The 15,891-nt window shown below is 45.0% G+C and overlaps 1 protein-coding gene and 1 long non-coding RNA gene across 2 annotated transcripts; one reads left to right on the top strand and one right to left on the bottom strand.

Moving 5' to 3' along the window:
* Window positions 1-147: 147 nt before the first annotated feature.
* Window positions 148-9,928, top strand: FZD4 (frizzled class receptor 4). The gene is made up of 2 exons (XM_004051944.5): window positions 148-792; window positions 3,137-9,928. The coding sequence occupies exons 1-2, from the start codon at window positions 499-501 to the stop codon at window positions 4,463-4,465; spliced, it is 1,623 nt and encodes a 540-aa protein (XP_004051992.4). The 5' UTR covers window positions 148-498; the 3' UTR covers window positions 4,466-9,928.
* Window positions 1,453-5,232, bottom strand: LOC134756467 (uncharacterized). The gene is made up of 2 exons (XR_010129171.1): window positions 5,111-5,232; window positions 1,453-4,391 (listed from the first exon to the last, which is right to left on the bottom strand). It is a non-coding gene; the product is annotated as an uncharacterized lncRNA (long non-coding RNA).
* Window positions 9,929-15,891: the final 5,963 nt, after the last annotated feature.

The raw sequence follows: 15,891 nt of genomic DNA, 5'->3' as shown, positions 1-15,891 counted from the left end.
TAGGGGAGGGAGGGAGGGAGGGGCGGCCGGAGGAGGGGTCCGGAGGGCGGGGGCCTGACCCCTCCAGCGGGAGAGCGGCCCCGCCCCGCCGCCTCGCCCCTAGCTGCCCACCGCGCCCGGCCATTGGAGAGGCCCGCTGTCCGTCCCGCCCCGCCGCCGCGCCGCGAGCCTCCAGCGCCGCGCAGGGCTCCGGCGGTGAGAGCTGCGCAGCGCTGGCTGCTGGCTGGCCTCGCGGAGACGCCGAACGGACGCGGCCGGCGCCGGCTTGTGGGCTCGCCGCCTGCAGCCATGACCCTCGCAGCCTGTCCCTCGGCCTCGGCCCGGGACGTCTAAAATCCCACACAGTCGCGCGCAGTTGCTGGAGAGCCGGCCGCTGCCCCCTCGTCGCCGCATCACACTCCCGTCCCGGGAGCTGGGAGCAGCGCGGGCAGCCGGCGCCCCCGTGCAAACTGGGGGTGTCTGCCAGAGCAGCCCCAGCCGCTGCCGCTGCTACCCCCGATGCTGGCCATGGCCTGCCGGGGCGCAGGGCCGAGCGTCCCGGGGGCGCCCGGGGGCGTTGGTCTCAGTCTGGGGTTGCTCCTGCAGTTGCTGCTGCTCCTGGGGCCGGCGCGGGGCTTCGGGGACGAGGAGGAGCGGCGCTGCGACCCCATCCGCATCTCCATGTGCCAGAACCTCGGCTACAACGTGACCAAGATGCCCAACCTGGTTGGGCACGAGCTGCAGACGGACGCCGAGCTGCAGCTGACAACTTTCACACCGCTCATCCAGTACGGCTGCTCCAGCCAGCTGCAGGTGGGCGCCCCCACCCCCACCCCCACCCCCACCGCTGGCGGGACCCCTTGGGGAGGGACGCTCCAAACTAACTTTGCAGAGCCCATGCCAAGTTGATCATCCTAGCCCGAAGGAGACAGCTCTCCTGGAAAAGTGATTTCCATCCCCACCCCCACTTTCTCAGGGACTGGAAGCCAAAACGTTGTGTAAGTCATCTGGCTTGGGAAAGAACCCACTCTTACACCCCGCCCTTCCGTTTTTCTCCCTTGCCCACCCATGTCTGGCCCAGACCCCTAACCCCAGTGGAGCTGAGGGTTATCTCTGCCAAGGATTCTGGCCGCCACTGCTCGGTGGGTGAGTGGGAGGGAGCCAGCTGCAGCTAAGACTTGGAGGGAGAGATAAGGAGACCATCCTTCACCGAACTTCCTTCTCCCCACTATTTTTGGGGTGTTATTAAATGAAACACTACTGCACCTTTTTCTGCTGAATAGCCCCTTCTCACGACGTCCCGCAGGGTTTTAGAGGTCATGCATGAAGGAGTGGTTGGGTTGGCTTGAGTTCTTTCTTATCCTCAGAGTTGAAGGCACGTTTAATGCTTGGAGGGTGAGAAGAAGCTGCAGGAAGGTGGTTGGTATATTGAAAGAAATTTTTTTGCAGTCATTAAAAAATGTAAAGCATATCTAATGATAGAGAAAATGTTTATTCCACAGTAATAAGAATTTGCATATACAGGGTGATTATAATCCTGCAAAATAAAAAATTCATTGGGATAATAAAAGACTGAAAGGAAAATTTTTAAAGTGTTAACATTGGTTATGTTTGGGTTGGTGAGGCTGGGTGATTTTTAGAAATTTAGAAAAGAGAGAAGTCGTGGGAAAAAGTAGACGTTAGTTGTCCGGGCTTCAGAAATCTGGTTTCTGGCCGGGCGCAGTGGCTCACGCTTGTAATCCCAGCACTTTGGGAGGCCGAGGCGGGTGGCTCACAAGATCAGGAGTTCGAGACCAGCCTGACCAACATGGTGAAATCCTGTCTCTACTAAAAGTACAAAAATTAGCCGGGCGTGGTGGCGTGCGCCTGTAATCCCAGCTACTCAGGAGGCTGAGGCAGGAGAATCGCTTGAACCCAGGAGGCGGAGGTTGCAGTGAGCGGGGATTGCACCATTGCACTCTAGCCTGGGCCACAGGAGCGAAACTCCGTATCAAAAAAAAAAGAAAAGAAAAGAAAAGAAATCTGTGGTTCTGGCTGTAACTTCTGAGAGATAATAAACAGACATACAGCTTACTTACTAGGTGCATGTTTTTACGTAGGTCATTTTAAAACTTGGTTTGTGGTTTTGGAAAGATGGTGGGGATTAGACCTGTTGCTGCTAAAATATCCCTTTGGAAGTTCCAGAACTTTAGAACTAGGTTATAAAAGCTTAAGAAATGATCCTCCAGCTCTCAGTTTGGAAACAGCACATATCCTGACATCAGTGGCAATTTGTTGGAGAAACAGCTTTTGCAGGGATATATATTTTTAATTACATGTATCCTGGGGAAAGCGGCCAAGCTGTTTTGAAGGACAAGACTGGATCCCTTTACATGCTGGAAAATAGTTACTTGTAACTCTAGACTTCATAGACAACATCTGTAAGGAGCCAAGCAGACTGTTTATCAATGCTGGAGGAATTGAGGACAGCAACTGGACTCTCCCCTGCTGGTACTGCAGTTTCAGCGACTTAACATTTACATTTTCCTATTGTGCTTCATTATTATTCATTGAGGAAACCTGGCCAAACAAATCCCTAGTGACCAGAGACCTCAATCTGCATCCCATCCTTGAGTCTAACAGTGTCTCATTTGGGCCATTTTTTGTTTCAGTATGGGACTAGTTTAAACAAATTTTTAAGGGATAAATTAGGGAGAAGAGAATACTAACAGGATCTACATTTTTTTTAACTTTTATTTTTAAAATGATAAAGAAACGGGGATAAAAATAAACCACCTAAATGAGTCATATTAGTTTCTTTAGCTTTTTCAAATAGTTTCTAAAATGGAAGGAGATTGAAAGCCAGTTTTTTAAGATTTATTTCAAGTGTTGTGCAAAGAGGGCTTATGCAATTCTTCAGACCCTATTTATTTTATTTATTTATTTATGTACATTCTTCTGGAAAGGATTACTAAAGCCAAACTAAGAAAAGTGTGTAAGTGATGGATTATCAGGCGCCCTTGTTTGAGGTCAGAGTAAACAGACAGACTCCCGATAGGTTGGTTTAAAAGTAGATACCTACATTGCCTGGAAGCATTCAACTCAGCTTTGTGGGAGCATTTGGTCAAACTTCCAAGTCATTGTTTTTTTTTGTGTGTTCATTTTGTTACTTTTCCAGTTCTTCCTTTGTTCTGTTTATGTGCCAATGTGCACAGAGAAGATCAACATCCCCATTGGCCCATGCGGCGGCATGTGTCTTTCAGTCAAGAGACGCTGTGAACCCGTCCTGAAGGAATTTGGATTTGCCTGGCCAGAGAGTCTGAACTGCAGCAAATTCCCACCACAGAACGACCACAACCACATGTGTATGGAAGGGCCAGGTGATGAAGAGGTGCCCTTACCTCACAAAACCCCCATCCAGCCTGGGGAAGAGTGTCACTCTGTGGGAACCAATTCTGATCAGTACATCTGGGTGAAAAGGAGCCTGAACTGTGTGCTCAAGTGTGGCTATGATGCTGGCTTATACAGCCGCTCAGCCAAGGAGTTCACTGATATCTGGATGGCTGTGTGGGCCAGCCTGTGTTTCATCTCCACTGCCTTCACAGTACTGACCTTCCTGATCGATTCTTCTAGGTTTTCCTACCCTGAGCGCCCCATCATATTTCTCAGTATGTGCTATAATATTTATAGCATTGCTTATATTGTCAGGCTGACTGTAGGCCGGGAAAGGATATCCTGTGATTTTGAAGAGGCAGCAGAACCTGTTCTCATCCAAGAAGGACTTAAGAACACAGGATGTGCAATAATTTTCTTGCTGATGTACTTTTTTGGAATGGCCAGCTCCATTTGGTGGGTTATTCTGACACTCACTTGGTTTTTGGCAGCAGGACTCAAATGGGGTCATGAAGCCATTGAAATGCACAGCTCTTATTTCCACATTGCAGCCTGGGCCATCCCCGCAGTGAAAACCATTGTCATCTTGATTATGAGACTGGTGGATGCAGATGAACTGACTGGCCTGTGCTATGTTGGAAACCAAAATCTCGATGCCCTCACCGGGTTCGTGGTGGCTCCCCTCTTTACTTATTTGGTCATTGGAACTTTGTTCATTGCTGCAGGTTTGGTGGCCTTGTTCAAAATTCGGTCAAATCTTCAAAAGGATGGGACAAAGACAGACAAGTTAGAAAGACTGATGGTCAAGATTGGGGTGTTCTCAGTACTGTACACAGTTCCTGCAACGTGTGTGATTGCCTGTTATTTTTATGAAATCTCCAACTGGGCACTTTTTCGGTATTCTGCAGATGATTCCAACATGGCTGTTGAAATGTTGAAAATTTTTATGTCTTTGTTGGTGGGCATCACTTCAGGCATGTGGATTTGGTCTGCCAAAACTCTTCACACGTGGCAGAAGTGTTCCAACAGATTGGTGAATTCTGGAAAGGTAAAGAGAGAGAAGAGAGGAAATGGTTGGGTGAAGCCTGGAAAAGGCAGTGAGACTGTGGTATAAGGCTAGTCAGCCTCCATGCTTTCTTCATTTTGAAGGGGGGAATGCCAGCATTTTGGAGGAAATTTCTACTAAAAGTTTTATGCAGTGAATCTCAGTTTGAACAAACTAGCAACAATTAAGTGACCCCCGTCAGCCCACTGCCTCCCACCCCGACCCCAGCATCAAAAAACCAATGATTTTGCTGCAGACTTTGGAATGATCCAAAATGGAAAAGCCAGTTAGAGGCTTTCAAAGCTGTGAAAAATCAAAACGTTGATCACTTTAGCAGGTTGCAGCTTGGAGTGTGGAGGTCCTGCCTAGATTCCAGGAAGTCCAGGGCGATACTGTTTTCCCCTGCAGGGTGGGATTTGAGCTGTGAGTTGGTAACTAGCAGGGAGAAATATTAACTTTTTTAACCCTTTACAATTTTAAATACTAACTGGGTCTTTCAGATAGCAAAGCAATCTATAAACACTGGAAACGCTGGGTTCAGAGAAGTGTTACAAGAGTTTTATAGTTTGGCTGATCTAACATAAACATCTTCTGTGGTGCACTGTCTGCTGTTTAGAACTTTGTGGACTGCACTCCCAAGAAGTGGTGTTAGAATCTTTCAGTGCCTTTGTCATAAAACAGAGTTATTTGAACAAACAAAAGTACTGTACTCACACACATAAGGTATCCAGTGGATTTTTCTTCTCTGTCTTCCTCTCTTAAATTTCAACATCTCTCTTCTTGGCTGCTGCTGTTTTCTTCATTTTATGTTAATGACTCAAAAAAGGTATTTTTATAGAATTTTTGCACTGCAGCATGCTTAAAGAGGGGAAAAGGAAGGGTGATTCACTTTCTGACAATCACTTAATTCAGAGGAAAATGAGATTTACTAAGTTGACTTACCTGACGGACCCCAGAGACCTATTGCATTGAGCAGTGGGGACTTAATATATTTTACTTGTGTGATTGCATCTATGCAGACGCCAGTCTGGAAGAGCTGAAATGTTAAGTTTCTTGGCAACTTTGCATTCGCACAGATTAGCTTTGTAATTTGTGTGTGTCAATTACAATTAAAAGCACATTCTTGGACCATGACATAGTATACTCAACTGACTTTAAAACTATGGTCAACTTCAACTTGCATTTTCAGAATGATAGTGCCTTTAAAAATTTTTTTATTTTTTAAAGCATAAGAATGTTATCAGAATCTGGTCTACTTAGGACAATGGAGACTTTTTCAGTTTTATAAAGGGAACTGAGGACAGCTAATCCAACTACTTGGTGCATAATTGTTTCCTAGTAATTGGCAAAGGCTCCTTGTAAGATTTCATTGGAGGCAGTGTGGCCTGGAGTATTTATATGGTGCTTAATGAATCTCCAGAATGCCAGCCAGAAGCCTGATTGGTTAGTAGGGAATAAGGTGTAGACCATATGAAATGAACTGCAAACTCTAATAGCCCAGGTCTTAATTGCCTTTAGCAGAGGTATCCAAAGCTTTTAAAATTTATGCATACGTTCTTCACAAGGGGGTACCCCCAGCAGCCTCTTGAAAATTGCACTTCTCTTAAAACTGTAACTGGCCTTTCTCTTACCTTGCCTTAGGCCTTCTAATCATGAGATCTTGGGGACAAATTGCTGACTATGTCACAGGTTGCTCTCCTTGTAACTCATACCTGTCTGCTTCAGCAACTGCTTTGCAATGACTCATTTATTTATTAATTCATGCCTTAAAAAAAAATAGGAAGGGAAGCTTTTTTTTTTCTTTTTTTTTTTTTTTCAATCACACTTTGTGGAAAAACATTTCCAGGGACTCAGAATTCCAAATAGGTGGTCAAATTCTGGAAGTAAGCATTTCCTCTTTTTTAAAAATTTGGTTTGAGCCTTATGCCCATAGTTTGACATTTCCCTTTCTTCTTTCCTTTTTGTTTTTGTGTGGTTCTTGAGCTCTCTGACATCAAGATGCATGTAAAGTCCATTGTATGTTTTGGAAGGCAAAGTCTTGGCTTTTGAGACTGAAGTTAAGTGGGCACAGGTGGCCCCTGCTGCTGTGCCCAGTCTGAGTACCTTGGCTAGACTCTAGGTCAGGCTCCAGGAGCGTGAGAATTGATCCCCAGAAGAACCATTTTAACTCCATCTGATACTCCATTGCCTATGAAATGTAAAATGTGAACTCCCTGTGCTGCTTGTAGACAGTTCCCATAACTGTCCACGGCCCTGGAGCACGCACCCAGGGGCAGAGCCTGCCCTTACTCACGCTCTGCTCTGGTGTCTTGGGAGTTGTGCAGGGACTCTGGCCCAGGCAGGGGAAGGAAGACCAGGCGGTAGGGGACTGGTCTTGCTGTTAGAGTATAGAGGTTTGTAATGCAGTTTTCTTCATAATGTGTCAGTGATTGTGTGACCAAGGCAGCATCTAGCAGAAAGCCAGGCATGGAGTAGGTGATCGATACTTGTCAGTGACTAAATAATAATAATAAAAGAGCACTTGGGTGAATCTGGGCACCTGATTTCTGAGTTTTGAGTTCTGGAGCTAGTGTTTTGACAATGCTTTGGGTTTTGACATGCCTTTTCCACAAATCTCTTGCCTTTTCAGGGCAAAGTGTATTTGATCAGAAGTGGCCATTTGGATTAGTAGCCTTAGCAATGCTACAGGGTTATAGGCCTCTCCTTTCACATTCCAGACAATGGAGAGTGTTTATGGTTTCAGGAAAAGAACTTTGTGGCTGAGGGGTCATTTACCAGTGACCTTCAATCAACTCCATCACTTCTTAAATCGGTATTTGTTAAAAAAATCAGTTATCATTTATTTATTGAGTGCCGACTGTAGTAAAGCCCTGAAATAGATAATCTCTGTTCTTCTAACTGATCTAGGATGGAGATGCACCCAGGTCTGCTGAACTTTACTGTTCCTCTGGGAAAGGAGCAGGGACCTCTGGAATTCCCATCTGTTTCACTGTCTCCATTCCATAAATCTCTTCCTGTGTGAGCCACCACACCCAGCCTGGGTCTCTCTACTTTTAACACATCTCTCATCCCTTTCCCAGGATTCCTTCCAAGTCAGTTACAGGTGGTTTTAACAGAAAGCGTCAGCTCTGCTTCATGACAGTCTCTGGAGAAATCCCTTAGGAAGACTATGAGAGTAGGCCACAAGGACATGGGCCCACACATCTGCTTTGGCTTTGCCGGCAGTTCAGGGCTTGGGGTATTCCATGTGCCTTGTATAGGTATATTTGAGGACAGCATCTTGCTAGAGAAAAGGTGAGGGTTGTTTTTCTTTCTCTGAAACCTACAGTAAATGGGTATGATTGTAGCTTCCTCAGAAATCCCTTGGCCTCCAGAGATTAAACATGGTGCAATGGCACCTCTGTCCAACCTCCTTTCTGGTAGATTCCTTTCTCCTGCTTCATATAGGCCAAACCTCAGGGCAAGGGAACATGGGGGTAGAGTGGTGCTGGCCAGAACCATCTGCTTGAGCTACTTGGTTGATTCATATCCTCTTTCCTTTATGGAGACCCATTTCCTGATCTCTGAGACTGTTTCTGAACTGGCAACTTACTTGGGCCTGAAACTGGAGAAGGGGTGACATTTTTTTAATTTCAGAGATGCTTTCTGATTTTCCTCTCCCGGGTCACTGTCTCACCTGCACTCCCCAAACTCAGGTTCCGGGAAGCTTGTGTGTCTAGATACTGAATTGAGATTCTGTTCAGCACCTTTTAGCTCTATACTCTCTGGCTCCCCTCATCCTCATGGTCACTGCATTAAATGCTTATTGAGAACCGAGCTGGGACCTGAGGACACAAAGATGAGCTCAACAGTCTCAGCCCTAGAGGAACAGACTCAGGGATTTCACTAGGTCGGTGCAGTATTTGATTTCTGGTGAGGTGACCACAGCTGCAGTTAGGGAAGGGAGCCACTGAGCACAGACTTTGGAAGGAACCTTTTTTTGTTGTTGTTTGTTTGTTTGTTTGTTTGAGACAGGGTCTTGCTCTGTCGCCCAGGCTGGGGCGCAATGGCACGATCTTGGCTCACTGCAACCTCTGCCTCCTGGGTTCAAGCGATTCTCCTGCCACAGCCTCCTGAGGAGCTGGGACTACAGGTGCATGCCACCACGCCCAGCTACTTTCTGTATTTTTAGTAGAGACGGGGTTTCACTGTGTTGGCCAGGCTGGTCTCGAACTCCTGACCTCATGATCTGCCCGCCTCAGCCTCCCAAAGTGCTGGGATTACAGGTGTGAGCCACCACACCTGGCCTGGAAGGAACCTCTTAAAATCAGTTTACGTCTTGTATTTTGTTCTGTGATGGAGGACACTGGAGAGAGTTGCTATTCCAGTCAATCATGTCGAGTCACTGGACTCTGAAAATCCTATTGGTTCCTTTATTTTATTTGAGTTTAGAGTTCCCTTCTGGGTTTGTATTATGTCTGGCAAATGACCTGGGTTATCAGTTTTCCTCCAGGGTTAGATCATAGATCTTGGAAACTCCTTAGAGAGCATTTTGCTCCTACCAAGGATCAGATACTAGAGCCCCACATAATAGATTTCATTTCACTCTAGCCTACACAGAGCTTTCTGTTGCTGTCTCTTGCCATGCACTTGTGCTGTGATTACACACTTGACAGTACCAGGAGACAAATGACTTACAGATCCCCCGACATGCCTCTTCCCCTTGGCAAGCTCAGTTGCCCTGATAGTAGCATGTTTCTGTTTCTGATGTACCTTTTTTCTCTTCTTCTTTGCATCAGCCAATTCCCAGAATTTCCCCAGGCAATTTGTAGAGGACCTTTTTGGGGTCCTATATGAGCCATGTCCTCAAAGCTTTTAAACCTCCTTGCTCTCCTACAATATTCAGTACATGACCACTGTCATCCTAGAAGGCTTCTGAAAAGAGGGGCAAGAGCCACTCTGCCCCACAAAGGTTGGGTCCATCTTCTCTCCGAGGTTGTGAAAGTTTTCAAATTGTACTAATAGGCTGGGGCCCTGATTTGGCGGTGGGCTTTGGGAGGGGTAAGCTGCTTTCTAGATCTCTCCCAGTGAGGCATGGAGGTGTTTCTGAATTTTGTCTACCTCACAGGGATGTTGTGAGGCTTGAAAAGGTCAAAAAATGATGGCCCCTTGAGCTCTTTGTAAGAAAGGTAGATTAAATATCGGGTGTAATCTGAAAAAAAGATAAAATGTGACTTCCCCTGCTCTGTGCAGCAGTCGGGCTGGGTGCTCTGTGGCCTTTCTTGGGTCCTCATGCCACCCCACAGCTCCAGGAACCTTGAAGCCAATCTGGGGGACTTTCAGATGTTTGACAAAGAGGTACCAGGCAAACTTCCTGCTACACATGCCCTGAATGAATTGCTAAATTTCAAAGGAAATGGACCCTGCTTTTAAGGATGTACAAAAGTATGTCTGCATCGATGTCTGTACTGTAAATTTCTAATTTATCACTGTACAAAGAAAACCCCTTGCTATTTAATTTTGTATTAAAGGAAAATAAAGTTTTGTTTGTTAGGTTGTGTGTGACTTGGCATATTTCTGAAAGTATATGACAGCCACTAGGAAGCATATACACCCAGCAGTGAGAAATAGAGGATTCAGTTTGCAAGGCAGATTGGGAACTGCTTTCTGAGGGCCTCTTTCTTTTTTGCTGGGGCTCTTTTTCTCCTGTGAGATTTCTCCTGCGTCAGCAAACCCCCACAGTCTAAGGTCAACAGAATTGATTACTAATATGGTCATCAGTAACACTCAAGTAGGTCACATGATGCTTTGGATGTAACTATAGTTCTCAAGTTGTTATCCCAATGACACCTCTTTTTTTTTTTTTGGCATTTTCAGTGCATGTGGCTATCTTTGCCTTTCAAGCCCCACTGACTTAATCTGATGGCCTAAAAAAGAGTTTTCCCATCATTGCTAGAACTTTTGGCCTCTTAAAAAAGGGAAAGGAAAGGGGGCTTTTTTTTTCTTCAGATTTTTTTTTTTTTCTGGCTACACAGTGGTTCTGTTTGTGTAATAGACATGGGCATATGTCACATTTGTCAATCAGGAAAGTGGCTTCTTTAGCTAATTTTATAAATCGGATGGTCTGTGTCCCCATATCCAGAAAAGTCATCAGACAAAGCAAATTCAAAGCTGCTATCAGGATATTGTTATGGGAGTCAGTAATATTATAGACCTCACATACAGAAGGAAGGAGAGCCATCACCGTCTGCTGATGTCCCAGATGTGAACATCAGGCCTCTTGGTTTGCTTTTAAATTGCTTGCCACCCTTTAGCTTCACTGAGTAAAAAGGCCATTGAACAAGGATCTGCGATACTACTCTCCTTATCTGCAGATTGCTACTGGACATTTATCTCAAACCCTAAATGAAGGCAGGTATGTAATTTAAATTGTTTTCCCAGTTGGGCTGTGTTTCTCTTTCCATTACCTATTCATTAAGTAATTACGAAGTTAAGGAAAGTCAACACAATCTGGAATGAATTCTTAATTCCTTGCACTTAAAGTAACATTTTCTGAATAGAAAATACTTCCATTTACATGATTTCATTTTATTCTCCTGGCATTTCTGAAGTCAGTAGGGCAGGTCTGACAACCTTCCTTTAGAGTAGTGGAGAAGCCAAGACGTAGAGAGGGCGAGGGCAACCCAAAGGGGTTGGAGAAGGTTGGTCAGCAGGTCTTCCCATGCCCAACTCAGGGTTTTGGTTGTATTTTTATTTTATACAGGGTTTTCTTTTGTTTTCGTTTTATACTCCTGTGGGTTGCATGGTGTCCCTCTAATCTTAACCCCAGATACCTGTGAACATGACCTTGTTAGGAAATAGGGTCTTTGCAGATTAAATCAAGTTAAAAATGAGTTCATACTTACTAGATTAGGGTGGGTTCTAATCTAATATCTAGTATCCGTATAAAAACTGGGAAATTTGGACACAGACACAGAGAGGAGAATGCCATGGGAAGGCCGACACAGAGATTGGAGTTGTGCAGCTACAGGCCAAGCAAGAAACACCAAGGATTGCTGGAAACCACCAGCCAGGAGAGAGGCAGGGAAGATTCTTCCTTGGATCCTCCAGGAGAACACAACCTTGATCTTTGCTTTCTAACCTCCAGAACTGTGTAAGAATAAATTCCTATGGGCGAGGCGCAGTGGCTCACACCTGTAATCCCAGCACTTTGGGAGGTCAAGGCAGGCAGATCACATGAGGTCAGGAGTTTGAGACCAGCCTGGCCAATATGGTAAAACCCCGTCTCTACTAAAAATACAAAAACTATTCAGGTGTGACATGCGCCTGTAGTCCCAGCTACTTGGGAGGCTGAGACGGGAGAATTGCTTGAACCTGGGAGGCAGAGGTTGCAATGAGCCGAGATTGTGCCATTGCACTTCAGCCTGGGCATCGCAGCAACACTTTGTCCCAAATAAATAATAAAAAAATTCCTGTTGCCTTTGGCCACCCAGTTTGTGATAATTTGTTACAGCAGCCCAAGGAAACTAATACAGACTCTATCCCTCTGATTTCTATTTTTTTTCTATTTTATTTTATTTTATTTTTTTGAGATGGAGTCTTGCTCTGTCACCCAGGCTGGAGTGCAATGACTTGATCTCGGCTCACTGCAACCTCCGCCTTCCTGGTTCAAGTGATTCTCCTTCCTCAGCCTCTTGAGTAGCTGGGATTACAGGCACCTGCCATCATGCCTGACTAATATTTGTATTTTTGTGGAGATGGGGTTTCACCATGTTGGCCAGGCTGGTCTTGAACTCCTGACCTCAGGTGATCCTCCCACCTCAGCCTCCCAAAGTGCTGGGATTACAGGCGTAAGCCACCGCACCCAGCTTCCTCTGATTTCTTTACTGCAAATAGTTCACTTGGAGTGGGTAGATTCTTTGGCACCTTTCTCAATAATGAGATCTGACCATAAGCTTCTATTTTTTAAAAGATTATATAGCATAATCACTATAGTACATTTCTTTATCTGTAAACTGGACACCTCTAGAATAAATGCCATGATCCCCAACACCCTATAGTTTGAATTGGTCTTGGCTGGTCTCTTGCCCACCTTGCCCCCAGCTTCCCCCAATGGGAGCTCTGTGTGCACGGCCAGGATCTTAACTGGAATGTGACCCAAGGGTTTTTAGCATTTTGGTCCTGAGAACTGATTTTTTCTCTTTCCCATTTTAGCTTTCACATGCAATTATAATTTTAAAGTTGAGCTGACTCTTGACTAAAGAGGTCAGCCTTGGCCTCCTGTTTTCAGAGGTTCTGTGTACAGAAATAAACCAGACTGGGAGAAGGGCTTTATTCTGTCCTTCATTTTCCTTCACAATGCAAGCTGGTACCATAGGACTGGGAGGATCCCACTAAATATCTTGAAGATGTGTTGGACCTGCAAAAGTTTAGTTCAAAAGGGTTTCAAAATGGACCTTACAATTACCCTGTTTTTTTCCTTCAGTCTATTTCATCTTTAGGCTAAGAGGGCCCATAGATTTATTTACCCTCATGGCAAAGGATTCCAACTTCTCAAATTCCCAGGGAAAGAGAATAGAAAATCAAATGTATTGCATTTTCCATCCACTGCCTGATTTTCATCAGCTTTCCACCTGGTTTCCTATAAGCACCCAATTCTATTTTCACCCAAGAACGTGCTTAATCTCATGGAAAGCCTGCATTATCAATGCCTTTCTCTTTAAGAGATTAAATGATTGGTTATGTAAATTTCCTGAAATGCCTGGGGTTGCTTCATTCCACTTGATATGAGGTAAATGGGTGGAATATAAAGCAATGAGATGGAATAGATAAGTCACAGAAAATCCTGTCCTGGTTTCATCATGTTCCTCTCACCCCTTTGCCTTTGCATATGTGTTGTTTCCTTTTGCCTGGAATGTCCTTTCCATCTTTCTTCAACTAGGTTACATCTGTCCTTTTTAAAGCCTTGGGTCATCTTTCCTGGGAAGACATCCCCGATCCTCCTGCTTGCCACTTCCTGCTTCCCTTTCCTTTTATTGATAGGTAGGTTTAAGCCTCTGTGCATTCAACTGTGGGAGCCTTCCTTGCACTGATTGCAATGATCTGTGCATGCATCCATTTCTTACTAAACTGAGCTCCCTGAGCATGACTTTGAGCACCTAAAGTTGTCTATTTATGTACCGTCAGAGCTTGGCACACTGCCTGGCACAGGGCACAAGTTTCAAAATATATGTATAAGGAAGGAAGGCAGGGAGGAAAGAAGAAATGGAGTAAGGAAGGAGGGGAGGAAGGGAGGGTTTTAACCTTGTTAGATGGAGAAACTGAAGGGCTTTGGTGACAAACATGGCCACCATAGGAAGGAAACCAAAGGTGACAACAAGAGCCATCAGGTTGGCAGGACTTTCTGGGAAGATACTAGGGCACTAGCCCCCAAGAAAATTCTCCAGCCTCAAAGACAGGTTAGGGAATGATCGACTACCCCATTGTAAGTTGTCTCTTTTAAATATTTGCTGAAAGTCTACTGTATATAGAACACTGGAATGGGCTAGGGAAGGGAAAGGGAGTGATTTTTAAAAACTAGGAAATACGAAGTCCAACTTGGAGTCCAAAAGTGCAGATGACAAAACAGAGAAAGAATTCAGCTGCTATTAACAAGCTTAAAACTCTAAACGTGGAAAAACAAATCCTCTACTGCTCAGTAAATATTTGTTGAATAGCTGAATGAGGGTCCTTCGTGTGCCAGCCACTGTCCTGGGAAGGCACCGTAGGGGACACAAATAAGACATAAACTTTCCCTCTAGAAGTTCGCTGCAGCACCCTACGTGCCTCCCTCTACCCTCCTTCCCACAAAGGATCAATGCTACTAGTCCTATCACACTTACTATGTAATTTCTTCCTAAGTCCGTAGGTCTTGTGGTTTAGCTTGAATAGAACAGTTTCTGAGTACCCAGTGTAATGGGCAAACAGTTCCTAAACTGCTGTTGTCTCACCATTTGACCCCTCAAAGGACACATCTGCTGATGTAAATATGTAGGGAAGGTGGAGGGAAGAAGAAAAAGAGAGAAGTGAGGATCCCAAAGACCATAACTCTTTTAAAACTTGGTCTGCCCATCAAAACCACCCCCGGAATTCAGAATGTAAAATAAAAAAATTGAAACTTACTCATTATGTGCCATCGGAGGTATTTAGTCAAAATTCAGCATCTGACCACCTTTTCTAGGCCTGTGTTGATTTACAATATTTGTGCCCAGTAGGTCGTTTATGTAGGTGTGTTACCTTGTATCCTCTGAACCTTCTTCTCTTACTACTGTTAAGTCATAATTGTATAAATACAAAGAGATTGCTCTATAGAAGTTAAAAGAAGTACAGTACATGGTCAGTCCTCCTCATGTATCCAGAGTGAAAAGGATAAATGTGTGAATAAACTTGGCAGAGAGTTGCCTGGCAGGAGGTTTAGGGCAGTGAGTGGCTCAGTGTAACTGGAGCCTGAGATTCTTGGAGTGGGAGGGAAGGTGGGCTGAGGCCAAGTTATGAAAGGCCTTGGAGGCCGTATTCTCTCCTGCACTCAGCACAGGGGAGTCGGCAAAAGTTTGAAAGCAAGGAAGGTTCATGTCCCTGTTGGTGTTTTTACATAGCTTGCTCTGTCTGCCGTGTGGACTGTGGGCTGGGAAGAAAACAAGCAGGAGACAGGAAGACCAGTTTGGATGAGAAACCATGAAGGCCTGAATGAAGGTGGTAGCAGAGAGATGGAAAGGAGGGGGTGATTTTCAGAGAAGCCACAACAAATTGTGTCCTCTGTAGCTCTGGTCAATGAGCCGAATCTTTGCTTTCTAAAATGCCCGTGTTTCAGAGGCAAGGAGTTTCTGTTTGCTCTGCACACCTGATACAGCACACCCCTACGTTGCAAACGAAAGATAAATAACGCCAAAGGCCACAGCAGCTTGCAACACTGACCAAGTACCGCTGGAGATCTTGAGTTTCACTGCATTCAGACTCCCCCTTGCAGTCCGAGGGTCAGCATGACACTGTTAGTGGAGGGGACAGGGTCCTTGGGAGGAGAGGGTAGCATTTAGTTGTTTATGTAGTGCTAAGGGGCCCCACCAGCTCTTCAGGACTCAGAGTTTTCTAACACGACTTATTTCTTAGAGTAGCCGATTCAAATTTCATAGTAAAGGTTTAATTTAGGACAAACTGAATCCAAGTCACGTCTCCCATGTAGATTTTGTTTCTTGACACAGTTTTCTTTGCTAACTACTGTGAATTGCCTAACCAGATCTACAGAAAACCGTTTCATGGGCCCACACATTTTTTTCTAATCCTCTTCCTTTTAAATCAGAAATTCAGTATAACATTTTTCCATAAGTGAATGAGAGAACCACTTCCTAGCATTTTTGTGTGTCCCCCCCGCCCACCCCTTTAAAAAAAAAAAAAAAGAAAGAAACAACAACAGACCTTCCTTTTGGATTTACATCAGCATTTAGCTAACTTCCTGAACATTTCACCCATTTCCTGAACTT

The sequence above is a fragment of the Gorilla gorilla genome, chromosome 9 (genome assembly GCF_029281585.2).
Source record: "Gorilla gorilla gorilla isolate KB3781 chromosome 9, NHGRI_mGorGor1-v2.1_pri, whole genome shotgun sequence".
NCBI classification, from domain to species: Eukaryota; Metazoa; Chordata; class Mammalia; order Primates; family Hominidae; genus Gorilla; species Gorilla gorilla.
This window is presented reverse-complemented; position numbering and strand designations above follow the sequence as displayed.

Excerpts from the sequence above, each read along its gene's own strand:
- FZD4 (XM_004051944.5), top strand. The coding sequence starts at position 499 with ATGCTGGCCATGGCCTGCCGGGGCGCAGGGCCGAGCGTCCCGGGGGCG. Across the intron at positions 793-3,136 it reads GCTGCTCCAGCCAGCTGCAG|TTCTTCCTTTGTTCTGTTTA; the intron begins GTGGGCGCCCCC and ends TTACTTTTCCAG.